The following is a 26050-nucleotide window of genomic DNA, read 5'->3' on the forward strand; positions in this document are numbered from 1 at the left end:
TACAGCCTATTGTAATCTGTAATCCTGTTCAAAATCAGGAAAATGGCAACCATAAATCCTTTCAGTATCAATGCATATCAGCCGTTAATAGTTTTATTTGAAATTTCAGTCTCTCTAGTGATTGATTATATTAATGGCAGCAAAGGATGACTACAGTATCGACAAACCTAAGACACAGGTAACACGCAAGAAAGGTGAGAGCAATTTTAATTTACATTTCAGAAAATTCAGGGTAGGCATTTCTGCCTCTCAAAACTTGTGAAGATAATATGAAACATTAAATAGATATATGCAGGTCTATGGGGTCGCACACAGTCGGACACGACTGAAGCGACTTAGCAGCAGCAGCAGCAGATCTACAGACATATATGTGTAAGTATGTACACATAAACCCTTTGAGACTTCACTTTATAGAGAACCCACTATGATCAAAATTAGGGGAATACTTAAGCAGATTGAAATGAAATGCAAATAGGAATTGAAGTCTCAATTTCTAGACCATCCTAAATTTATTGCTTCAAAAGAGAGAATGTGAGATGTGGAAAGCAATGAACAAGCAGCTGTAAGATTATAGGAAAAATATTTTAATAATAAGAGCACCATGCTAATTACTATATAGATACCATGTCATACACATATGCATTTATATGTGTCACCAAACTATAGCAAGCCTGAAAAGTAAGTACTGAGCTTTTCTTGAATTCTATCAATACTTTTTCCGATTACAGAAATAATACATTTTAAGAACAGAAAATGTAAAACAAGAAAAAAAATTTACTCATAATCTCAGCACTCAGAGATGCATACTGTTAATATTCTATATACCTACATGTATTATAAACACAGGCATTCCCTTTGAGAATGTTTCTTTGAATATAACAATAATACTAACAGCAAATATTTATTCAGTGCTTCCTATGTTTCAGGCATTATTTGTTCCCTTGTATTCTTTTACTCAATCCTTACAACAACCCTGTGAAGTCAGATCTATCTACCATCATCTCCATTTTACAGGTGAGAAAACTGAGGCACAGAGTGGTTAAGCAACTAAAACCATATATTATCACATATGTGTTATTTTAAAAAAATACAATCATACTTTTCATGCTGTTTCATACTCTAAACTTTTTCCCATGTCAATAATAAACAGAGATGTCATTTTATTGACTGCATGGTTTTCTGGTGTGTGGATATAAATTTTGCCAACCCTTACTTTTGAACAGTCAGGCTGTTGAAGCCTGGGGCAGGGGTGTTGTTTTTTGTTGTTTTGCTACTGTAAACAACTCTGTAAGGCACCCTGATGTTGATACTATTTCCTCTTTACAAATGAGCATAAGGTGTTTCCACACAGTTTAATAGCCTGTCCAAGGTAACACAGAGGGTCAGAGGAATCACTGGGCCTTTCTGGCACTCAGACAACTATGCATTAGCTCCTTCTACTCTCCTGCCTGCTCCTTAGGCATTTACATGTTAATGAAGGCAATGGCACCCCACTCCAGTACTCATGCCTGGAAAATCCCATGGACAGAGGAGCCTGGTAGGCTGCAGTCCATGGGGTCACTAAGAGTCGGACACGACTGAGCAACTTCACTTTCACTGCTCACTTTCATGCATTGGAGGAGGAAATGGCAACTCACTCCAGTGTTCTTGCCTGGAGAATCCCAGGGACGGCGGGGCCTGGTGAGCTGCCGTCTATGGGGTTGCACAGAGTCGGACACGACTGAAGCAACTTAGCAGGACGAGATAAGTTGTCAACCATAGATAGTTATGAGGCTGAATGAAATCAAGTCCTCTCTAAAACTGGAGAACTGGAGTGGTAGGCTGAAAAATTCTCCCCCCACCCAGATATGTCCCCATCATAATCCCTGGAACTCCCAAATTATACCTTATGGCAAAGGGTCTCTAACATGTGTTTGAGTTCATAAGGGTCTCAAGATAAAGAAATCAAGATCACTCTGGATTATCAAGGTGGGGCCTAAATGCGATCACAAACATCCTTATAACAAAAAGGCAGAGGGAATGAGAAAGAATGAAATAATGCCATTTGCAGCCTCAAGGATGAACTTAGAGATTATCATACTGAGTAAAGTCAGTCAGAGAAATAAATATGGTATTATATCCCTTATATGCAGAATCTAAAAAGAAATGATACAAATGAACATTTTTAACAGAAGAGATACAGACTTACAGACTTAGAGAATGAATTTATGATTGCCAGGGGGAAGGGTGGAGGGAAGGGATAGTTAGTTTGGGATGGGCACGTACACACTACTATATTTAAAATGGATAACCAAAAAGGTCCTAAGGTATAGCACAGGGAACTCTGCTCGGTGTTAATGTGGCAGCTTGGACGGGAGGGGAGTTTGGGGGAGAATGGATATATGTATATGTATGGCTGAGTCCCTTTACCTTCACCTGAAACTATAACATTGTAAATCAGCCATCAGTTCAGTTCAGTTCAGCCGCTCAGTCGTGTCCAACTCTTTGCGACCCCATGAATCCCAGCACGCCAGGCCTCCCTGCCCATCACCAACTCCCGGGGTTCACCCAGACTCACGTCCATTGAGTCGGTGATGCCATCCAGCCATCTCATCCTCTGTCGTCCCCTTTTCCTCCTGCCCCCAATCCCTCCCAGCATCAGAGTCTTTTCCAATGAGTCAACTCTTTGCACGAGGTGGCCAAGGTACTGGAGTTTCAGCTTTACCGTCAGTCCTTCCAAAGAACACCCAGGACTGATCTCCTATAGAATGGACTGGTTGGATCTCCTTGCAGTCCAAGGGACTCTCAAGAGTCTTCTCCAACACTACAGTTCAAAAGCATCAATTCTTCGGCACTCAGCTTTCTTCACAGTCCAACTCTCACATCCATACATGACTACTGGAAAAACCATAGACTTGACTTTGTTGGCAAAGTAATGTCTCTGCTTTTGAATATGCTATCTAGGTTGGTCATAACTTTCGTTCCAAGGAGGAAGTGTCTTTTAATTTCATGGCTGCAATCACCATCTGCAGTGATTTTGGAGCCCAGAAAAATAAAGTCTGACACTGTTTCCACCGTTTCCCCATCTATCTCCCATGAAGTGATGGGACTGGATGCCATGATCTTAGTTTTCTGAATGTTGAGCTTTAAGCCAACTTTTTCACTACTTTCACTTTCATCAAGAGGCTTTTTAGTTCCTCTTCACTTTCTGCCATAAGGGTGGTATCATCTGCATATCTGAGGTTATTGATATTTCTCCCAGCAATCTCAATTCCAGCTTGTGCTTCTTCCAGCCCAGCGTTTCTCATGATGTATTCTGCATATAAGTTAAATAAGTAGGATGACAATATACAGCCTTGATGTACTCCTTTTCCTATTTGGAACCAGTCCATTGTTCCATGTCAAGTTCTAACTGTTGCTTCCTGACCTGCATATAGGTTTCTCAAGAGGCAGGTCAGGTGGTCTGGTATTCCCATCTCTCAGAATTTTCCACAGTTTATTGTGATCCACACAGTCAAAGGCTTTGGCATATTCAATAAAGCAGAAATAGATGCTTTTCTGGAACTCTCTTGCTTTTTCCATGATCTAGCAGATGTTGGCAATTTGATCTCTGGTTCCTCTGCCTTTTCTAAAACCAGCTTGAACATCAGGAAGTTCACGGTTCACATACTGCTGAAGCCTGGCTTGGAGAATTTTGAGCATTACTTTACTAGCATGTGAGATGAGTGCAACTGTGCGGTAGTTTGAGCATTCTTTGGCATAGCCTTTCTTTGGGATTGGAATGAAAACTGACCTTTTCTAGTCCTGTGGCCACTGCTGAGTTTTCCAAATGTGCTGGCATATTGAGTGCAGCACTTTCACAGCATCATCTTTCAGGATTTGAAATAGCTCAACTGGAATTCCATCACCTCCACTAGCTTTGTTCGTACTGATGCTTTTTAAGGCCCACTTGACTTCACATTCCAGGATGTCTGCCTCTAGGTGAGTGATCACACCAACATGATTATCTTGGTCATGAAGACCAAATCAGCTATACTCCAATATAAAATAAAAAGTTAAAAAGAAAAAAGAAACAGGCAGAGGGAGATTTGCAACTACCAAAGAGCAGGCAACATGACCCACAGAGGCAGAGACTAGAGTGATCCAGCCACAAGACAGGGAATGCTGGCACCTACCAGACCTGGGAGAGACAAGGAACGGAAGTGGCCCTGAATTCTCCAAAGGAAGTGTGGCCCAGTGATACTGATTTTGGACTCTGGCCTCCAGAACTATAAGAGAATTCATTCATTGTTTTTAAGCCACCGAGTTGGTGGTAATTTTTTATGGCAGTCTCAGGAAACCAATACAGGAAGCAAGAGGCTATGGGCAACTTGTTCCGAATGTGTACATTCGGGCGGGGAGCAGTGAAGGATGGCCATTTGACCTAAACCCTGCAAGACAGATAAGATTCCCTTTAGCAAGGAAGGAAGTGGAAGGGCCTTCTAGGAAGAGGAATCAGCACGTGGAAAGCATGGAGATGAGAAGCTTTAGTGTTTTGGGGGAGCAGTAGTTACTGGACCACTAATGGTCCAGTGCAGCTGGAGTACAGGCAACAGGAAGGGATGTGATGGGAGAAGAGAATCCAAAAGTGGGATGGGCCTTCCTGGTGGACAGGAAGGAACAGGAAGTCCTGCTAAGAAATCTGGGTGCTCTTTTCCGGTAATGTGGAGCCAATGCAGGTAGAATTGAGTTTGGGGATTTTGTCATTTTCCCTCATCTTTCCTGAGAGGGAGCAGAATGGGAGGTCAGTTTCTAGCTATTTCAAGACAGTAACTGCTTTGCTTGTTGCCAAGATGATGATCCACTCTGGTATGTCATACTCTAGGGACATGGAGACAAGATCCTGCCTAAGGGATTTCTCCAGGGGAGGGACAAGAACCGTGACAGTGGGGCAGCCCTGCTCCATTCCACCTGGTGTCAACTGGGAGGACTCTGGTGCCCCCCGGGAGACTCTGCAATAACCCCTGTTGCTATGAAATGTGTATGGCCTCTGCCAACTCACCACCCCAAGAAAGCAAAATCCTCCATTAAACTGAACTTCATTTGTGTCTCCTGTGGAAGGTTTCACTTTTGAAACGCCTACTAAGCCAAAAAAAGGCCACTCTTTCCCAATGAAACACAGCAAAAAAAAAAAAAAAAAACTCAAAACACACAAAGTGATGTAAACTGGGCTCTGGATTTGTAATTATATCATTTCTTAAACTCTTCATTCTTATTCCATAATTCCGCAGACAGAACCTCTGCTTCTTTTAGTTGGAACTAAATCCAAAGCCAGGACATTTTAGGGGACAACCTTGCCAGATGTGTAGCTCCACGACATTCCCTTAGCATCCAGGCCATTGAATTTCCAGAAAAGAAACCCAGCCATCACTAGCTCAGGCCTTTGGAATTTTCCATCCTTGGCTACAGAAAAGGTTAAAAAAAATAAACACAGTGATGGCCTTGTCCCATGGAGAACACTTTATGGCCAAACATGGGGGAGAGGGAAGGAAGAGGTGAGAAAAAGATGAAAAGGGCGAGTAAGAAAGTGCCCACAGTGGAAGGAAGTTTCCAGAGCACGGGGCTGGAGATGGGAAAGTTGTGGTGCAACTGGAGCCAGAGATCCAGATCTACAGAAGCTTTTTCTGGAAGGCTGCAGTACAGAGAGGTGAGCGCTGATGGGAACAGCAACTGAGGAAAATCAAAATGAGGGGGGAACAGTCAGGGTACAGTTGAAGGTAGAAAGAGAAAGAAAGGAAATCTGATAAGGAGAGCACGAAGTCAGCCAAAGGAATCCAGCTCCAGTGGGCGCTGAGCTCAGAGCAAGTCTCAAGGCTTCAGCGGCAGTCTCCATGACATTCCTGTCTAGCCAAGTTTGCTGCCTTGAGAAATACGGGTCTGGATTGTTGTGAACTGTGGCCCTTCTTCTACAGGAAGATGGAGGACGTGAGAGCCAGCCAACCCTTGACTCCCAAAAGAAATCTGGCCTTTGCAGGTTTCAAATCTTGAACTCTCGAGTTGGAGAACTGGGTCCCAATGATCATATACAGCAGAGAACTGTACACAAGTGTCCTGCGCACTCCTTCACTAATTAATTCAAGGTCTTGAATTATCTGAGGTGACAGGGTGTGCTGCTATCATCTCCTGAATGTCTACTTACCCCCACTCTGGTCCCACCCACAACTTTCCCATTTGCCTAGTATGGTTTCTACAGGGGTAGATTTATTCCTGTCTGAATCTAAAGATATACTGGCTACTCTCATTAAATAGTTAATATTTTAATCTCTGGACTCCTGGTCTACTATAATGAGGGGGAAAAAATCCCTTCCTTCCGTCTTAACTTATTTTTATCCTTTAGTTTCTTCAGATTAAATCTTTGTCTCCCTTCCCCCACCCCACCCCCAACTTTGCTCTAAGTAGATTTAATCCATTAAAAAGAAATCAGTGGAAATAGATTCTCTGCTTCTCTTCAATTTAAGCAACAGTTCTAGAAGCATTTCCTTTGGGATTTTAGCATGACCCAAAGCAAAGTATCTATCTTTTCCTTCAGCTCAGGCAGCTTGCTATCTCTCACAGCTCAGCTTGCCTCTCTCTCTCTCTCTCTTTCTCTCTCTTCTTTCACTCACTCACAAACAACACATTTGCTCTGTTGTTGCTTCTGGTATATACCACACTCCCAGATGTTCCAGAGTCCTGAGGCATCAACTCTGTCACGAAGCTCATTGATCTAATGCCTACTGCCCATAAGCCATAATTCAGATGAGGGCTACTAAAAAAGAAAAAAAAAAACCCAAACTAGAAAGGAGTAAGTCAGTAAAATAATGTGAAATTAACTGCAATAAAACAAGCCAGGTTGAAGGGCAAGAGCCTGTAACATGAAAATGAACATCCATTTCTAAAGATTTAAATAGGATTACAGTTAATACCCTTTCACATTCTAGAGATAAGCAGTATATAAATACATTAGGAAAAAATTTTTATGATAATTCCACTGAAAACATCTGAATTTTTTTATGGAGATGGCTTATAAGGAGAATTGGAACAGTTTTCCTGTTAAGCAGAAAGGAAAGGAAAAATGGAACAAGAGAAAGGGAAGATGGTTAATGTATATTTTGTCTATAAGATTTTTAATCAAAATCTTGCCAACCCCCAGATTTACATAATTTTTTTAGTACATTTCAACCAGTTATTCAAGGGCCTGGAAAAAGATAGGCCAGCCCTCAGAGAAATATAGCCATGACCAATTAGAACTGATGTAAAAATAGAAAATGCAATCCACATCGATGATAGAGTGCTTCTTCAGGGCAGTCGGGCTCTCTGCCATCAGCTCATCATGGATATTGTTATAGCCAGTGTTCGGAGGGCTGATGAAAATGTGATCAGCCAGGAAGCTTTTGTGGTGTGTCTAAGATGGCAGTGACTGGACTTGGTGAATGAGAGAGGAAGTTTCAATTTCTCTCTCAACTGAAACCATCATGAAGCCAGAAGGAATCAGAGAGATTTTCCAGTCCTTCCCTCTGCTTCTCTAATCATGTGTTTTAGAAACCCATTTTTGGGAAAGAGTCCATCAATTACCTTGAATATGCAGGAGGGCCATGGCCAGTCTAACTTGACCATCAGGATGAGTGAAGTGCATCTCCACAGGACAAATGACAGGTGTCTTGGGCTTGTCAGTGAAACAGTTATTCTCTGTGATTTGAAACCATCCTTTTCTCTTTTAAACACACACACACACACACACACACCCTTACCTCTTTACACTTTAGCTGAGGGTGGAAAATTCCATAGGCCTGAACTGGCCAAATGCCTGCTAAGTGTCTGGCCAGCTTGTATCTTGAAACACCTCAAGTCTGAAAGCAGTGCCCACTTACAAGAACTCCAGACTGAGAGACTTTTGTGTGGGAAAATTTTTTTTTTAATTATGAAGAATTTAAGAAAACATCCAAACTGAAATTGCAGACTGCAAACCTATATTGCTTTCTTCCGGCCAAAATTCTCAAAAGGGATTGTGCTTTCTCATTCTAATTCTGTGAAGATTTCTGCACCTGGTTCACAGTGTGCCAGTCTATCAGACCCTCCTCCAGACCCTATGGTGTTCCTCATCCACCATAAGATCACCATTCCTCAACTTCCAGCAATGCCTGAGCACTAGGCAGATGCCCCCTTCCTATTTACTGGAACTTGTGACTATGTTATATTACACGGCAAAGGGATTCTGCAGATGTGATTAAATTAAGGACTCTGAGGTGAGAAGATTACCCTCACTAGTTATCCTGGTGGGACCAATGTAATCATGAGTCTTTCTAAGTGAGGGAGGGAGGAAGGCAGGAGAGTGAGAATCAGTGAAGGAGACGTGATGACAGAAGCAGTGTCACTATGACACGATGTGAGAAAGACCTGACCAGACATTGCTGGCATGAAGACAGAGGAAGGGGCCATGAGTCAAGGAATGTAGGCAGCCTCCAGAAACTGGAAAAGGCACCGTAAGAGCTCCCCGCCTAGAGCCTCTGGGAGGAAGTGAGGACTTACAGATACCTTGGCATTAGCCCAGTGAAACCTGTTTCAGACTTCCAACCTCCAGGACAGTGAGTTTAATAAACCTGTGCTGCTTTAGCGGAGAAGGCAATGGCATCCCACTCCAGTACTCTTGCCTGGAAAATCCCATGGACAGAGGAGCCTGGTAGGCTGCAGTCCATGGGGTCGCTAAGAGTCGGACACAACTGAGTGACTTCACTTTCACTTTTCACTTTCATGCACTGGAGAAGGAAATGGCAACCCACTCCAGTGTTCTTGCCTGGAGAATCCCAGGGACGGGGGAGCCTAGTGGGCTGCCGTCTATGGAGTCGCACAGAGTCGGACACAACTGAAGCGACTTAGCAGTAGCAGTAGCAGCAGTGCTGCTTTAGACACTAAGTTTGTGGCAATGTTTCTAGTGGCCAGAGGAAATTAACAGACCATGCGTCTGGTGCACATCTCAGCAGGGCCACCGCTAGAACTCCTCATGGAAGTATTCTGCCTCTTCTGAGTTCTCTAAGCAGACCTCCTGCTAAGCTCAAGCTATTGTGCAGTCACTGTGAGGGTAGGGCAGTCCTCCTCAGGATCAGCAACAAGATGAGAACCCTCCTAGAGGAACTGGGCACTTGACTGGCAAACCAAGACAGAGGGTTAGATACGGGGTCAAGCCCAGGACACAGGGACAGCAACCCCTGGGGACAAGAAAGAAGATCAAACCCAGGGACCAGCAGTGGATTTGACAGGGCAGAACCAACAGCCTAGATGACTTAAGGCCCAGCCCCCAAGCTTTGAATACAACGAGTTTTCCAATGTCCCCTGCTTCGGGCTCTGCACCTGGGGTGATGCCAGGCTGGCAGTGGACATCCGAGTAGCTCCCACTCCACACTGAGGTAGCAGGGCGAGGGAGCTGGGCATCAATCACAGAACTGAAGTGAGAAAGCCCTGCAGAATTCTCCTCTGACTTCCCCAGTGAGAATTCAGCCAGACCATTTCATTTTGTTTGGAAGGGGAAGACAGAGGCAGAACTCCTCTGTAAGCAGTCACGTGGCTCACCAGCAGTGGAGGAGTGATTCTCCCCCAGGGTCAGGTTAGCAGGGAGTACCTTCTTTGCGGCACAAGCACTAGAGCATGAGCTAAACACTCTGCTGGCAGAAGAGAGCTGTGGCGCCTATGAGCTTTCCAATTACTGTTTGGTTCAGTGTTTGCAACAGTTGATGGAGAGCCCTCCTGGATTTCAGTTCTTTCTGGGTGGGAAGTTAGGCAACTTAGAAGGTGGTATGCCCTCCTTCAGGTCTCTAGGAAATCATTTAATGGACCGAAGCCTTGAGAACTTGTTAACCTATGAAAATAAACTGGTTTTGCCAACAACATTCTTCTACTCATGCCATGAACATTGACAACAGGTCCTGTAAGGCGTAAATCTGGCAGTTTGACAAGTGGGAAAACTAAACTGCTCATATAAAAGGCATGGAGAGAAATATATATGTTGTTATTTTTGGACAGCACTAACCTGCTTGGGAAAAAAAAAAAAAAAAACATAAAAAACAGTTCCCTGAAAATGATCCCATGTACCTCAGCTGAACCAGTGTCCTGGAGATATTTTTTCCCCCATATCATTATTCAAACAGCAAAGAAAGGAAGAACGGCCAACGGCAAACAGTTCTCAAAATCCTTTGGCTGACTTTGGCAAGGAAAAATCTATACTGATCTTGCCTGCATTGCTCAATAACAACATCACCCCTCTTTTTTTCCTTCTGTCCTCACCTTCTACTTTCCCATAAAAGAGACCTAAGCTTGTTCAGAAATAAACACTGTTTCCCAATAGGAGGAGATCATCACCCAAACCACACTAAAAGAGATTCCTCCACCCAATCTATTGTGGAATCTGGCCCGGGAGCTAGTGCTTCTTTACCTGATGAGGCCAAAGAAATTGAAACACCTGGAGTTCATTACCTGTTCTGTCATTTAGCAAACATGGGTTGCCTACAGCCTGCCTCACTTGAAACCATGCCTCTGTTCCCTTCTGATGGGAGAGAGGTGACGGCAATGCAGTATGCATTTCATAGTGACCTGGAAGAACATGTGAGGGAGGTCAGAGACATAGCTGCAGTTTTTTAAAACTCTTCCTAAGATCAGGGCTATAAAAATACAAGGGCTTTTCATTGTCCAACCACCATTTCGTACAAAGGCATTCCCCAGCCTCCTGACCCACTTCACCGAAGCACTTCAAATAAAGATGTTCTGGTCTCAGAGGCTTAGAAGAACACTTGACTTCTTAGTTAAATCTCACCCAGTCCAATCTTTAAGCCACTAGGGAAAGCAACAGGAGGGAAAAACTGAAGTATCAGAGTACCTTCAAACATTTCTCTGCAGCTTGAAACATAACACAATCTGACATAAGCTGTTGAGAAAGGCCAAAATATAACTTCCTGTCAACAATAAACTCAATGGGCAATAAAAATAAAGTGGCAAAGAATGGCAGGAAATCATTAATAGCAAATTTTGGCGTGATTGTGTGAGGCTCTGCATAGACAATAGGTAAACCTCACATCCCTGGAACAATTGGCATGTTTTCTACCGTATCAACCACAATGGAAACCTCTCCACACCATTCCTAATAGAACTGACCCTGCTACTGCAAAACCAAGATAACTGGGTAGAAAAGGACATTAATTTCTTGCTGCTACTGCTAAGTCGCTTCGGTGGTGTCCGACTCTGTGTGACCCCATAGACAGCAGCCCACCAGACTCCCCTGTCCCTGGGATTCTCCAGGCAAGAATTAATTTCTTAGGAGACCTTTAAGCTTGAAACGTGCCCACTAAAATTACATGTTTCCACAATACATCTTTAAAAAGGCATTTGAATGTCAATATTCATTTGATTATTTTTGAAGTAAGGATGAATGCATGAAATGAAGATTAATAAAGTTTTGAGAGGGAAAGGAAGGGTTGTTGAAGTTCTAGTCTTCCATACAGAGCCCAGTGCTCTTCTAGCCACGCTTTTGCAGGAACCATGATAAAGAGCCAGTCATAAGTTCCCCAGACCAGAGAACCTTCCCCGGACATGGGATGGGATGTTCTTCCCCACTAGACAACTAGCCTTCCCACTCATTCATCTGGCTAGTCTGAAAGCAGGAACTGCCAAAAACCCAGAGTTTTTGTTTTGTTCCTACCTCACATCCACTGGGCTCTCTGATATGACCCCGTCCACCTGAGAATGGCGGTTCCCCAGGACCTCATGGGCAGCCAGCTTATTCTGCCAAGAGGGAATGATTCTTAGCTCAGCCATGTATGTAGCTCACCCTCTGGGGCATTACCTGGAGCAAGGAAATAAAAAAGCAAGAGTACGGATTCCTAACCTTCAAGCTATGACAAACCTAGACAACATATTAAAAAGCAGAGACATCACCTTACTGAGAAAAGTCTGTATAGTCAAAGCAATGGTTTTTCCAGGAGTCATGTATGGATGTGAGAGTTGGATGATAAAGAAGGCTGAGCACCAAAGAATTGATGCTTTCAAACTATGGTGCTGGAGAAGATTCTTGACAGTCCCTTGGACTGCAAAGAGATCAAACCAGTCAATCCTAAAGGAAATCAACCCTGTATATTCATTGGAAGGACTGATGCCAAAGTTAAAGCTCCAATACTTTGACCACCTAATGCGAAGGAAAAAGACCCTGACGACTCATGGAAAAAGACCCTGATGGAAAAAGACTCATGGAAAAGACTCTGATGCTGGGAAAGAATGAAGGCTGGAGGAGAAGCGGGCAACAGAGAATGAGATGGTTGGATGGCATCACCAACTCAATGGACATGCGTTTGAGTAAGCTCCAGGAGTTGGTGATGGACAGGGAAGCCTGGTGTACTGCAGTTCATAGGATCTCAAAGAGTCAGATATGACTGAGTAACTGAACAACAACAGGGCTTCCCTGGTGGCTCAGTGGGAATCCACCTGCAAATCCACCTGCCAGTGCAGGAGGTAGGGGTTTGATCCCTGGTCTGGGAAGATCCCCCATGCCATGGAGCAACTAAGCCCAAGTGCCACAACCACTGAAGCCTGTGTGTCTGGAGCTCATGCTCCACAAGATAAGCCACCACAAAGAGAAGCCTGAGTACCACAACCAGACAGTAGCCCCCATTTGCTGCAACTAGAGAAAAGCGCACGACGCGATGAAGACCCAGCATAGCCAAATCCAGGGATGCAAGGATTCTTCAATATCTGCAAATCAATCAATGTTATACACCACATTAACAAATTGAAAAACAAAAACCATATGATTATCTCAATAGATGCAGAGAAAGCCTTTGACAAAATTCAACATCCATTTATGATAAGAACTCTCCAGAAAGCAGGAATAGAAGGAACATACCTCAACATAATAAAAGCTATATATGACAAACCCACAGCAAACACTATCCTCAATGGTGAAAAATTGAAAGCATTTCCTCTAAAGTCAGGAACAAGACAAGGGTGCCCACTTTCACCATTAGTATTCAACATAGTTTTGGAAGTTTTGGCCACAGCAATCAGAGCAGAAAAAGAAATAAAAGGAATCCAAATTGGAAAAGAAGAAGTAAAACTCTCACTGTTTGCAGATGACATGATCCTTTACATAGAAAACCCTAAAGACTCCACCAGAAAATTACTAGAACTAATCAATGATTATAGTAAAGTTGCAGGATATAAAATCAACACACAAAAATCCCTTGCATTCCTATACACTAATAATGAGAAAATTGAAAGAGAAATTAAGGAAACAATTCCATTCACCATTGCAACAGAAAGAATAAAATACTTAGGAATATATCTACCTAAAGAAACTAAAGACCTATATATAGAAAACTATAAAACACTGGTCAAAGAAATCAAAGAGGACACTAATAGATGGAGAAATATACCATGTTCATGGATTGGAAGAATCAATATAGTGAAAATGAGTATACTACCCAAAGCAATTTATAGATTCAATGCAATCCCTATCAAGCTACCAATGGTATTCTTCACAGAGCTAGAACAAATAATTTCACAATTTGTATGGAAATACAAAAAACCTCGAATAGCCAAATCTATCTTGAGAAAGAAGAATGGAACTGGAGGAATCAACCTACCTGACTTCAGGCTCTATTACAAAGCCACAGTTATCAAGACAGTATGGTACTGGCACAAAGACAGAAATATAGATCAATGGAACAAAATAGAAAGCCCAGAGACAAATCCACACACCTATGGACACCTTATCTTTGACAAAGGAGGCAAGAATATACAATGGATTAAAGACAATCTCTTTAACAAGTGGTGCTGGGAAATCTGGTCAACCACTTGTAAAAGAATGAAACTAGAACACTTTCTAACACCTTACACAAAAATAAACTCAAAATGGATTAAAGATCTAAACGTAAGACCAGAAACTATAAAACTCCTAGAGGAGAACATAGGCAAAACACTCTCCGACATACATCACAGCAGGATCCTCTATGACCCACCTGCCAGAATATTGGAAATAAAAGCAAAAATAAACAAATGGGACCTAATTAAACTTAAAAGCTTCTGCACATCAAAGGAAACTATTAGCAAGGTGAAAAGGCAGCCTTCAGAATGGGAGAAAATAATAGCAAATGAAGCAACTGACAAACAACTAATCTCAAAAATATACAAGCCACTCCTACAGCTCAACTCCAGAAAAATAAATGACCCAATCAAAAAATGGGCCAAAGAACTAAATAGGCATTTCTCCAAAGAAGACATACAGATGGCTAACAAACACATGAAAAGATGCTCAACATCACTCATTATCAGAGAAATGCAAATCAAAACCACTATGAGGTACCATTTCACGCCAGTCAGAATGGCTGCGATCCAAAAGTCTACAAGTAATAAATGCTGGAGAGGGTGTGGAGAAAAGGGAACCCTCTTACACTGTTGGTGGGAATGCAAACTAGTACAGCCACTATGGAGAACAGTGTGGAGATTCCTTAAAAAACTGGAAATAGACCTGCCTTATGATCCAGCAATCCCACTGCTGGGCATACACACTGAGGAAACCAGAAGGGAAAGAGACACGTGTACCCCAATGTTCATCACAGCACTGTTTATAATAGCCAGGACATGGAAGCAACCTAGATGCCCATCAGCAGATGAATGGATAAGAAAGCTGTGGTACATATACACAATGGAGTATTACTCAGCCATTATAAAGAATACATTTGAATCAGTTCTAATGAGATGGATGAAACTGGAACCTATTATACAGAGTGAAGTAAGCCAGAAAGAAAAACACCAATACAGTATACTAACGCATATATATGGAATTTAGAAGGATGATAACAATAACCCTGTGTACAAGACTGCAAAAGAGACACCAATGTATAGATCAGTCTTATGGAGTCTGTGGGAGAGGGAGAGGGTGGGGAGATTTGGGAGAATAGCATTGAAACATGTATAATATCATGTATGAAACGAGTCGCCAATCCAGGTTCGACGCACGGTACTGGATGCTTGGGGCTGGTGCACTGGGACGACCCAGAGGGAGAGTGTGGGGAGGGAGGAGGGAGGAGGGTTCAGGATGGGGAACGCGGGTATACCTGTGGCGGATTCATTTCGATATTTGGCAAAACTAATACAATATTGTAAAGTTTAAAAATAAAATAAAATTAAAAAAAAAAGAAATGAATACATTTTTTTTTAAGGCAAGGGTACCTGCTTCCCTTCTACCCATTTACTATTGTCTGTTGACTTGTCACACATACACAAAAGACCTCCTGCACACCATCAAGCCCAGGAAAAATAATGCAGGCCAACAGTCATTCAGTGCCCTCCATGTGCCAAGCCCTGGCCCCCGGTGCTTCACATGCAACTCGCTGAAGCCTTTCAACAAACCCACAAGAGGGTTCTCGAGGCCCAGAAGGTTAAAAAACTGGCCCAAGATCACCCAGCTAATAAGCCACTAAGCTGGACTTTGAACCCAGGCCGTAAGCTTTCAGAGCCTACTCTGCCCTACTAAACACGAGTCACAGGCAACGGAGCTGAATGAAACTGTCCCTTTGCCCCAGTTACTGCTCTGGGAGCCTGCAGGGTGCGGCCCTGCAAGAGTTGGAAAGGCATCTGGCTCTGAGCTGATATAAGTGACATGCTAACGTTACCATGAACCCCGCTGCAGTCTGACAAAAGCTGAAGGAAACCAAGAGATATAAATCCCAAACAGAGATGTATCATCAAATGACCGTTAGGATTTACAGAAAAGGGGAAACCGCTCTCGCGCTTTCTCCCGTCTGTGGTTTCTGGCCTTCCCTTCTGTGTTTCAGAAAGAAAGAAAAAAGAAAATGGCACACACACAAAAAACTAACAACTTTTCAACATACTTATGATTTTATGTGTCAGAAGAAAGCAAAAGCAGAGAGGTGAAGACACCTCTGAATGGAATTCCAACAAAGGAGCAACAGGGGCTCCCAGGGTGGAGCGCTGGGGGTCTAGGAAGATATCAAGGACTTCGGCAGCTCACAGAGGTCAAGTCAAGGAATGGCAAGATGAGTGTCAGACAACTGCCGTTTACTTTCTCCATTCTTACGTTTTTTTAAAAAAAGGCCTCTGTAGTTCAGTAAATGTGGGCAATGCCAAGAGGAACACTTAATTAGCAGAGGCTCATTTAACACTAACACTGTTGAGCCCAGAAGGATCAAACTCTTGAAAAACCCTTAAGGATCACAAAAAGGATCGTCACAGGGCCCTGGGCAGAAATGATGTAACTAGCTGAAGAGAGAAGCCACACCACCATCTTCTCTATTTCAGTCATTTGCATACATCTCATCTCCCTTCCGGGCCTGACACTCCCTCCACGGCAGGAAACCTCCAGCCTCTTTGGGGGAAAGAGGCTAGTGAGGCTGAGCCCTTGGAGAGGAGGCTGTTCGAGGGTGACCTAACTTCCCATGAAGTCTGGAGAGGCCGCTATTGCTGCCCGGCCTCCCACTTCCCTAATCACCCCCAAAGGTGCAAACTTCTTCAATCAGCTAATCTCTCCTACAATCTCACCTCACCAGCTGCTCAACCCTGGCTCTTCCTCCCCTTCCTAATCCCATCTGGGACACTCTTTTGGCCCTCAACAACCCCAGTCTTTTGCCAAAACACAACACTACACACTCTCTCCCTTCCCCTCTCATGGAACACGCTGATCCTGCAGATCACCCGGGTGGACAAACTTCAGCCATCTTGACTCCACCTCTCCCCATCCCACTTTCTCTCCCTCCCACTTCTTCCTTTCCCCACTCCTATGCCCCCTTCAAGACATCACTAAATCCTGTTGATTTTATCGCTTCTCTTTTGCCTTATCTCCATTGTCACTGCCTCAGTTATGCCTTTGTTGTCCCTCTTCAGAGCCATAGAGCTACATTTTAACTAGTTACCTGGCCTCCAGGCACCCAGCACCCGGTCCCATCCTCCATATTGTTTACAGTGTATCTGCTGCCAAGTCCCTGACTTCTTGGCTCATATCCAAAATGGGTATGAAATACTGCTCCCTTCTTTACTGTAATCTGTATTAGACCCTTCCAGAATACAGTTTTTTTTATAGAGAAATCTAGTAACAGTATTTCATATGCATTTTGGATATGAGTCAAGAAGTCAGGGACTTACCTTTATGAATCACTTATACATCAGACACTTTCCAAATATTACCTTCTTTGACCCCACGAGAACTCCACAAGGTTAGGACAACTATCTACCCCCATTTCACAGATGAGGACAACAAGATCTGGTTACTTGCCTCAGTTCACAATGCAAGCTGGTGACAGAGGGCAGATTCAAGCCCAGGTCTGACTCTTGAACCTGGGCTCTGCCTTCCATATTTTAAGGAGGACACTGAAACCTTGGAAAGGAGCCCAAACAAGACAAATGTGATGGTAAAGCATCTTGAAACCAAATCATGTGAGGAAGGAACAAAATGAAGGCTGTTTGGCTTTGGGAAGAGAGAATTTTAAAATGCCATGGTGGCAGTCTCCAAATATTTGAAGGGTTGTCATGTGAAAGAGGAAGCAAACATTCTGTGTGGCTCCAAACAGCAGAGCTGGGCCTAGCCTAGCAGTGGAACTTAAAGAAAACACATTTCAGCACAACATTTTTACCCAGCCCTCTCATAGGCGGAGAGTGGCTAAGAAGCTAGTCCCCGTTTGTCAGGGGTGGTACAGGGGACATTCCTGCCTTGAGTAGGCAAGTGGCCTAGATCTGTGTTTCTGTGCACTGTGCACATCAAAATCACCTTGGGTTGTTTTTAAAAATACAGATGCCTGGCCCCACCCCAGACTTATCGAAACAGAATCTTAGGGCTAGAGACCGTTAGTGCGAGGATTACAAACCAGGAAATAAGTCTGTAAGAAGGTTCACTCGAATCCTCAAAAGAAGAAATACAAATAGCTAATCACACATGCAAACTTGTTCCACTTCAAGACTAATGAAAGGAATGCAAATTAGAAGAGTGTTATGCCCTTGATCACCTATCAGATTGCAAAGGTTAAAAAATATTAATTGCCAGTGCTGGATGCGGGGTGGGGAGAGGAACACGCACACATTCTGGTGACGAAACAGTAAATGGTAATAACATTCTGCAGCGCAATTTAACATCAGGTTTAAGGGGAACTTTTAATGCTAAATACGTATCTAATGTTGGAGCAAACAATTCTGGTGCTACAAATTTATCCTAGATGGTCAATCTAGCAAGTTTGAAAGTACCTGCTCAAAGATGTTCATTCCAATCCATGTTTATACCTGCACTGTCTAAAATAACTTTAAGCAGTGATGGAAATTTGCTCTCTGTGCTGTCCTACTTGCCAATTACTAGACACATGTGGCTATTGAGCACCTGAACTGTGGCAAGTGCAGTTTAGGAGCTGATTTTTAATTAATTTTAATTTTTGAATTAATTTAAATGTAAATGTAAATAGCCACAGATGGCCAGTAGCTACTGTCCGGGAGAGCTTGTGTTCAGAATGCCACAAAATTATAGCTTCTCAAGGTATCAAACAATAAAGGATGATTAGCTATAATCCACCCACAGTGTAATTTTTGGCAGTCGTTAAACATGATTATGTAGACTTATATTACTGATGTCAAGAAATGTTCTTAAAATATGGATAAGTGAAATAATTATTTAAAAGTTTGTATGATAAATTTGTTTAACACATTCAGCTTAAGAAACAAATTCTACTATTTGGTGCTTCTAAGTAACCTCTGCACTGGGCTTGCAGACAGATCCTTCCTTTTCCAAACCTGGAAAAGCCAAGGAGCAGCGAAGACTATTTCATTGAGAGCCCAACTAAGTCTTTGAACTGGAGTGTGCATGTGTGTGTGTGTGTGTGTGTGTGTGTGTGTGTGTGTGTGTGTGTATGTTAGTCGCTCAGTCGTGTCCAACTCTTTGTGACCTGCTATAGGGCTACACTTCTCTGTCCATGGGATTTTCCAGGTAAGAATACTAGCGTGAACTGCCATTTCCTTCTCCAGGGGGTCTTCCTGACCCAGGGATCGAACCCAGGTCTCCTGCATTGCAGGCGATCAAAACCCATTGCAACTGGCTTTATTATTTTGTACTCAATTAAGTATATTCCACAAATTCCCTTGGGAAGAGGGAGCAGGGGAGCTGATTCATTTTCAGGCCTTCCCTAAGTGCGAACCTAAGGAACACTTCTGGGTGTGTGTGTGTGTGTTACAGGGGTGAGTGAGTGAGTGTGTGTGTGTGTGTCTGTGTGGAGAGCTTTTCTCTACTGGCCTTGTGTGCAATGGGGCCAGCCTGGGGACCATGCATGCATTGCCTTGCCTCAAGGGGCTACAACCCGTAATATCTAGCAACTCTTTCCTGATCCTTTGGCGCACAAGGAATTGAGGGTATATTCAGCAGCAGCAAGCAAACAGTTTTGAAACACCTACTAGGCGACTTTCCCAGGCTGACACAGGGACTCCTCCCAAGGGCAGCCAGAATACAAAAGGTTTATCAAATGGCTTTGTCCCCTCATAGGCACAAACAGCTCCATCCTGAATTCTAACAAAAACAGCACTAAAACTCTGCATTCTAAAATGTGTGTATATATGTAAACACTTCTCAGTTAATCACATACACTCTCAGGTTATAATATTCCTCCCCAAGTCTTTCTTGAGAAACCTCTGCCAGTGGTTAATTCTGTAATTATCCCTTTGCTTGAGTTAAAAGTATCCTTCATAAAAATGCCAAACTTACAGGAAAATGCAGCCACAAAATGGTCTTTCTTTCTCTGCTTCATTATTTAGTTAATAGAGTCGAGGAAGTACTGATAACTGGATGAAGGTCTGAATACACAACTACATGCTATATATAGCCCAGGCCTTCTGAATTTTTCAAACAGTGAGCAAAACTGAATGGTGTTAGCAATATGCCAAACAGGGTATAACTGGTTTTTTTTTTAAACAAACCACCTAAACAGGAAATTCTGTATATTTGTTCAGCTTGGTGGGTTTTCCAACTTCTAGTAAAAGATACACCACAAGAAAGCTTGATCTACAGCAGGAATGACTCCATATTGGAATCTAATGAATGTGACTCCATGTTGAAGCCCTAACTTGAGTGTCGTGGGTTTACAGCAGCAAGTATAAATCCCACCTCAGCTGTCACAAATAAACATTTTGGGTCTTAAATCAGAAAAGAATCAGACGTTATGTCGGCAGCTGCAACGTGCATGGTCTACTCACTCTCCAGTCACGCGTGGCTTTACTTAATGAGCTCTTGGTGTCAGGAAAACAGGGGCCAAGAAAAAGAGCCATTTAGGAGAGTATACTCCTTTATGATTGTTTCCTCATTTCTTAATTGACTGAACCACTTTAAAACAGCATTCACTAATGTGCTATGAATAATCTATAATTGACGTATGTATATAATCTGGGCATCCTCCTGATAAACACATATGTACACCCAATCCAGGCTGGAACTAATGAAACAAATGAAAATAAAGTAATCCACATTCACTCATCATTTTAAGGCATCTAGGATTGTGTCTTGCACACAGTAAGGACTCAACAGATATAGATTTAGATTCCTCGAATCAGTTCTCCCCACCTCCCAAAATTTCAGTGTGGACTACATACCAAAGTAGTAAATAAATATTCCTGTGCCTTGCCTGTTAAAGTCTGTAGCCTTGGTTCCCAAGTAAGCTAGATTGGAGTCTCCTCCCACTAACAGCTTTCTGAGCTTTGCCAAAGAGTCAGTGGTTAGGAAGGTACCTATGTTACCCCAAATTATTTTTCAAACCCGAAAACCTGGGCAAGAATGCTAATGTTAACTTTACGCTGCTGAGGGTGGCAGGTCAAATGCTGGTCAAATCCCAGTGGAGGTTTGCTGAGGCCCATTTATTCTCTTGAGACCATCTGTCCACTTCACAGGGTGTGGTAGAGAGCCAGCTACCCCTGCTTAAGTAAGATTTTTCTTTCTTCCTGAATTTAGAAAAGGGTTTCCTGTGCTAGGGAGATTGAATCACTTGTTAACAATCACCCGAGATAAGAGCCCTGGTATAAATTCCCTACACACAGCTTGTTTTCCAATCTTAAGGGGCTGTGCTGACAATCGAGGTTCCAATCTGACCCCAACAGGACCTCATTCTACAATCAGTGAGACACACAATCAGCCAAGTCCATTAAAACAACATTAAAGGTCTGGGTTTTTAGCTCTGCTAAACAGCAGGATTAAACTTTCAAGGTTCCAGCCAGGATAGAGAGATTTCTTTAAAGTCACTTGGCTTTGCACAGTTGTAGCTATTAGGGATCAGATCTTTATCTCAAAGGTACATATTTTGCCTTTGATCCTCCTCCAGAAACTCCCACTAATGTCAACTTTCTCCACAGTTGGGATCAGGTCCCTGGCCTCCTTTTTTTTTTTTTTGGCCTCCCTTTTATGTTGGTTTTATCAGATACTACAAGATCAACAGAAAAATTACATGGAAAGGCTGTGAAGTTCCCTTGAGATGATAAGTTGTTTTAACAAAAACAGCTCACTCTTAAATGGTGAAATTTAAACACAGCAGATAACTTGCTGTAAGGTAGAGGTACCAGAGAGAGATGAAAACGACCAACCAACCAACCAACCAAAGCAACAAAACAAACAGTAATTAACCAGTCTGATTGCTTATTTAGGTTTTGATCGCTGGTCCAGGAAATTGGCAACAAGCGGCTTGAAAACAGAAGAGGCCCGTTAGTACCCGTCCGCTGAGCTCCCGAGTCTGACAACCCGAGGGTACAACGGAAGGGTTCCCAAGGGGTCAGCTCGCTTTCCAATCCCCATCCCCCAGCCCTGAGCGGTGGGGCTCTGAGCCCAGGTCCTCCATCCCCAGACTAGCGCACACCATCTTCTCCTAAAACCCCATGGGCCCATCTCCTCGCCTCTGGAGCGCTCCCGGGTCCCAGGGGACACCCTGGCCCTGCGGCTGCCGAGCCCGCGCCCACTCGCCCCGGGACCCCGTTGTCTCCAATCCGCTCCCTTCTGGGCGCCAGCGCCAGCAGCGCCCCTTCTACACCCATCACCACCCTCTCCCCAGTAGCAGGAGGAAGTCGCTGCGCTTCCTCCGTTCTCACCGCCCGCCCGAGCTTGGGCGCCCGGGGCTTTTTGGGTGGGGTTCTTTTTTTGTGTACACGGTGTGAGTGTCTGTGTGTGTGTGTGTGCGTGCGCGCGCGTGCGTGTGTGTGCAAAACGCTCATCGCATCCTTCCGCCTAGGCTGCCTCAGGTGCGGCCAGGAGGGAATCAGGATCTCGCCGCGCCGGGGTCTCAGGCTCTTTGTGCGGGTCTCGGGGAGCAGGGTCCGCTCTCCAGCTCACGCTCCCCTCCCGGGGCCCGGTTCCGAGCCCCCGATGGCCCGTCGGCGTCCAGCCAGGCGCACGCTTCCTCCGCCGTGCGGGGCAGCCGGGCAGCCGCGGCGCTGTCAGCGGGCACCTGGGACTCGGACCCCCAGCGATGGGTGGCCGCGGCAAAAAACTTACTGAAGCGGAGCAAAAAGCGCGGAGCGCACCGGGCGGCCACGGGCTGAGCCGTCCGTCCCGGCCCGGCGCGCGCGCGGGAAGCCGCCCGATCGTCCTCGCCTGGAGCGTGTCCCCCGGGACCCCTCGGTCACTCACCAGCACCACCGAGCTCCGCACGGCCTCCGACACGCTCTGCCGGAGCTCGGCCGCCGTGCCAGGCTTGCTGAGCCGCTTGGTGAATTTGCGCACTTCGGCCATGGCAGCGGCGGGCAGGTCTCGGCGGGCGTGCTCAGTGCCCGGGGCCGGGGCGGCCGCGGCTGCTCCCCGTGTTTACACGCCGGCTGGCCGGCCACATCGCAGCTCGGCGGCGGCGCGGCTCCCGCGGCTCCTCCTCCCGCCCCCCGCGGCCCCGCCCTCCTTCGCTCGCTCGCAGTCCTGCCCCACAGCAGCGGCCGCTCCCTGCCCTAGAGAGCCGGAGCTCCGCGCGCGAGCTGCGGGAGGAGGAGGGTGTGTCTGGCGGGGAAGGGTGTGCGGAGGGGGAGGGAGCGCGGGAGGGGGGCCCGGGGTCACGAGGGAAGAGGGGGGAAGTGGCAACCGCTCGGGCTCCGCCCGCAGCTGCTGTTGCTGGTGCAGCCGCATCCGGGAAAGGAGATCTGGCTGCTTCATTTTTCGTGTGTATTTGGGGGGTGGCGGGGGCGGGGGGACACGGAAAGTCGCCAAGAGTGCAGCACGCTCTTCTCCAGCGCTCCTTTCCCACCCGTTAGGCTGCAGTGCCCGCTGGAGGGCTGGGGAACTCTAGCCTCCCCTCGCCCCTCAAGCCCCCAGGGCAGGGGCGCCAGAGGGGCTGGGGAACGACGTGGAGCGGCCGCCTATTGTGTGCTTCGCCCGGGAGGAGTCACGCCGATGTCAGAGGTCGAAGGAGGGAGAATGGTTTTCCGGCCGGAGCGATATGCCTGGGTCACCTCCCCACACCGTTTCCTTACCCATCGGTCATCCTCACGTTTGGGGCGGTGGGGGGCAGCCTCGGAGTAGAGAGTTGCTGTCGCGAACCCACCCCGCAATCCCCCCCCCCCGCCCCAGTGCAGGGAACAGCTGGGTGGTGGGGGCCTGCACCTGTGGCAGGTTGTCTAGTTGGGCAGAGACTGCTGTAGGCCGGGGCGCGGGAGCCAGGGGGCGGGTAGGAGGGTGGTATTGGGAAGGCAATTACCTGGAGTCCAGAGGATTTACTGATCTTCTAGAAGCGTTTACACACCGTCCTATCACCTCTCCATTTCCCACTCCTTTCCTTATCCTCTTCACCTTCCAAGAAATTGTTTCCTAAGAATCAAGGAACATATTCTGAACCGAGATGTAAAATAAAGATGCTTAAGACAGAAATAAATCACAAGCTGGAATCAAGATTGCAGGGAGAAATACCAACAACCGCAGATGAGGGTGAAAGAGGAGAGTGGAAAAGATGGCTTAAAACTCAACATTCAAAAAATGAAGATCATGGTATCCGGTCCCGTCATTTCATGGCAAATAAAAGGGAAAAAAGTAGAAACAGTGACAGATTTTAATTTCTTGGGGTCCTAAATCACTGTGGACGGTGACTGCATCCAAGAAATTAAAAGATGCTTGCTCCTTGGAAAAAAAGCTTTGACAAAACTAGACATCGTATCACTTTGCCAACAAAGGTCGGTAGAGTCAAAGCTATGGTTTTTCCAGTAGTCATGTATAGATGTGAGAGTTGGACCATAAAGAAGGCTGAGCGCTGAAGAACTGATGTTTCCAATTGTGGTGCTGGAGAAGACTCTTCAGAGTCCCTTGGACAGCAAGGAGATTAAACCAGTCAATCCTAAAGGAAGTCAACCCATTGGAAGGACTGAAGCTGAAGCTCTAATACTTCAGCCACCTGATGTGAAGAGTCAACTCATTTCTCATTGCAAAGAGTCACCTGATGCTGGGAAAGATTTAGGGCAGGAGGAAAAGGAAGTGGCAGAGGATGAGATGGTTAGATGGCATCACCAAATCAATGGACATGAATTTGAACAAATTCCAGAAGATAGTGAAGGAGCCTGGCATGCTGCAGTCCATGGGGTCACAAAGAGACAGACACAACTTAGCGACTGAACAACAAGACAGAAATAAGGATGTGAATCTTGAAGTACTTGTGACCCTGTAAAGCCTCCTCAAGTGCAAAGTGAGGTTCTGCTAACTGCAGCAATTTTGTCTGGTTACTTAATGTGTTGACAGTTTGAAAATGACCAGTAATTTCTGTGGATCCATGCAGCGCTTCTAAGTGGATCCTACCACTGCCATAAGGGCACGTTCCCCACTTTTCCCATCTTCAAAGAACAAACAGTCACACCTACATATAGGGCATGCATGGTTGATGGCCTCTGTGAGTCCAGGGAAGGCCAGATCTCTTAGCAGCATGACTATTTCAGCAGCCATCACATTAGTCCCAATAAAGCATAGACAAAGTTTCCAGAGAGTTTGGGCCCTGGAAGTCCTGTAAAGGAAAAAGCCTTTTATCACCAATCTTGGCTTTGCACAGTGCATGTGTGTACAAAAGTTGTTAATCATTGAATGTTGGTATATCAGTCTGATTTCACCCCTCTGTTCCATGAGTACCTGTGTGTTCCATACTGTTGGTTACCTCCACAACAGCCATAACACTTTTTCCTTGCTAAGGGAGCCCAGATTCGTTTCTGGTATCAGCAGAGCCACGGGGCTTAAGAAATGCAGACCCAGCTCCAGGTGATGAATTATGACTGGTTAAAAAGAAAATCATGACAACCTCACTCTCCTTTACCAGTTGCCATTGTTCAGTCACTAAGTCGTGTCTGACTCTTTGACATTCCATGGACTCCAGCATGTCAGGCTCCTCTGTCCTTTGCTAACTCCCAGAGTTTGCTCAAACTCATGTCCATTGAGTTGATGCCAACCAACCATCTCATCTGCTGTCCCTTCTCCTGCCTTCAGTCCTTCCCAGTATCAGGGTCTTTTCTAATGAGTCAGTTCTTTCTATCAGGTGGCCAAAGTTTTGGAGCTTCAGCTTCAGCCTCAGTCCTTCCAATGAATATTCAAGGTTGAATATTTATCCTTTGCTAGATTAATGGTCTTAGCTCCCATTCAGTTTGGGCCAATGGAATATAAAAGAGAAGTGTGGGAAGAGAGCTCCCACACTCTTTTAAAAAGAGGAAAAAAAAAGAAGATATTTTTTTAAAAGAACTGTGCAGAGAGACCTCTGCTCCCCTTTTTCCCTGAGAGGTGTCTTTTCTGGCGATGCATCTGCTCTTGGCAGCCATTTTCCAACCACAAAGAAAGTCCAAGACCATCAAAGAGGAGCAGATCCAGAATCCAGACGGCATTGAATGGTTGAATCAACCTTACCTGATACTGCCTACCTCTGAGAAAAGTAAACCTTTATGGTTTATGCAACCTTTAGTTGAAAATTGTTTCTTTCAGTCAAAAGCATTGTTACTACTAGAGACTCTGTTGTAGCCACTAGAAGTAGACAGACAAGGTCCTTCTTCTGGTGTAGCTTACCTGCTAGTGCTAGCAGATGACCATGTTAATTACAGAATGTGAAAAACA

The 26050-nt window shown here is 44.9% G+C and overlaps 1 protein-coding gene across 5 annotated transcripts in view; it reads right to left on the minus strand.

Annotated features, from left to right (window-relative positions):
* Nucleotides 1-22834, minus strand: part of DOCK11 (dedicator of cytokinesis 11) — a 216252-nt gene extending 193418 nt beyond the window's left edge. For 3 of the 5 annotated variants that reach the window (XM_027534837.1, XM_027534835.1, XM_027534836.1), the window contains exon 1: nucleotides 22625-22834. In XM_027534837.1, the coding sequence (XP_027390638.1) occupies nucleotides 22625-22726 (102 nt within the window). In that variant the 5' untranslated portion in view covers nucleotides 22727-22834. The remainder of the gene's footprint in view (nucleotides 1-22624) is intronic. The other 2 variants (XM_027534833.1, XM_027534834.1) reach the window with 2 other exon arrangements.
* Between the last annotated feature and the right edge of the window lie 3216 nt (nucleotides 22835-26050).

This window comes from Bos indicus x Bos taurus, chromosome X, assembly GCF_003369695.1.
Source record: "Bos indicus x Bos taurus breed Angus x Brahman F1 hybrid chromosome X, Bos_hybrid_MaternalHap_v2.0, whole genome shotgun sequence".
Lineage (NCBI taxonomy): Eukaryota > Metazoa > Chordata > Mammalia > Artiodactyla > Bovidae > Bos > Bos indicus x Bos taurus.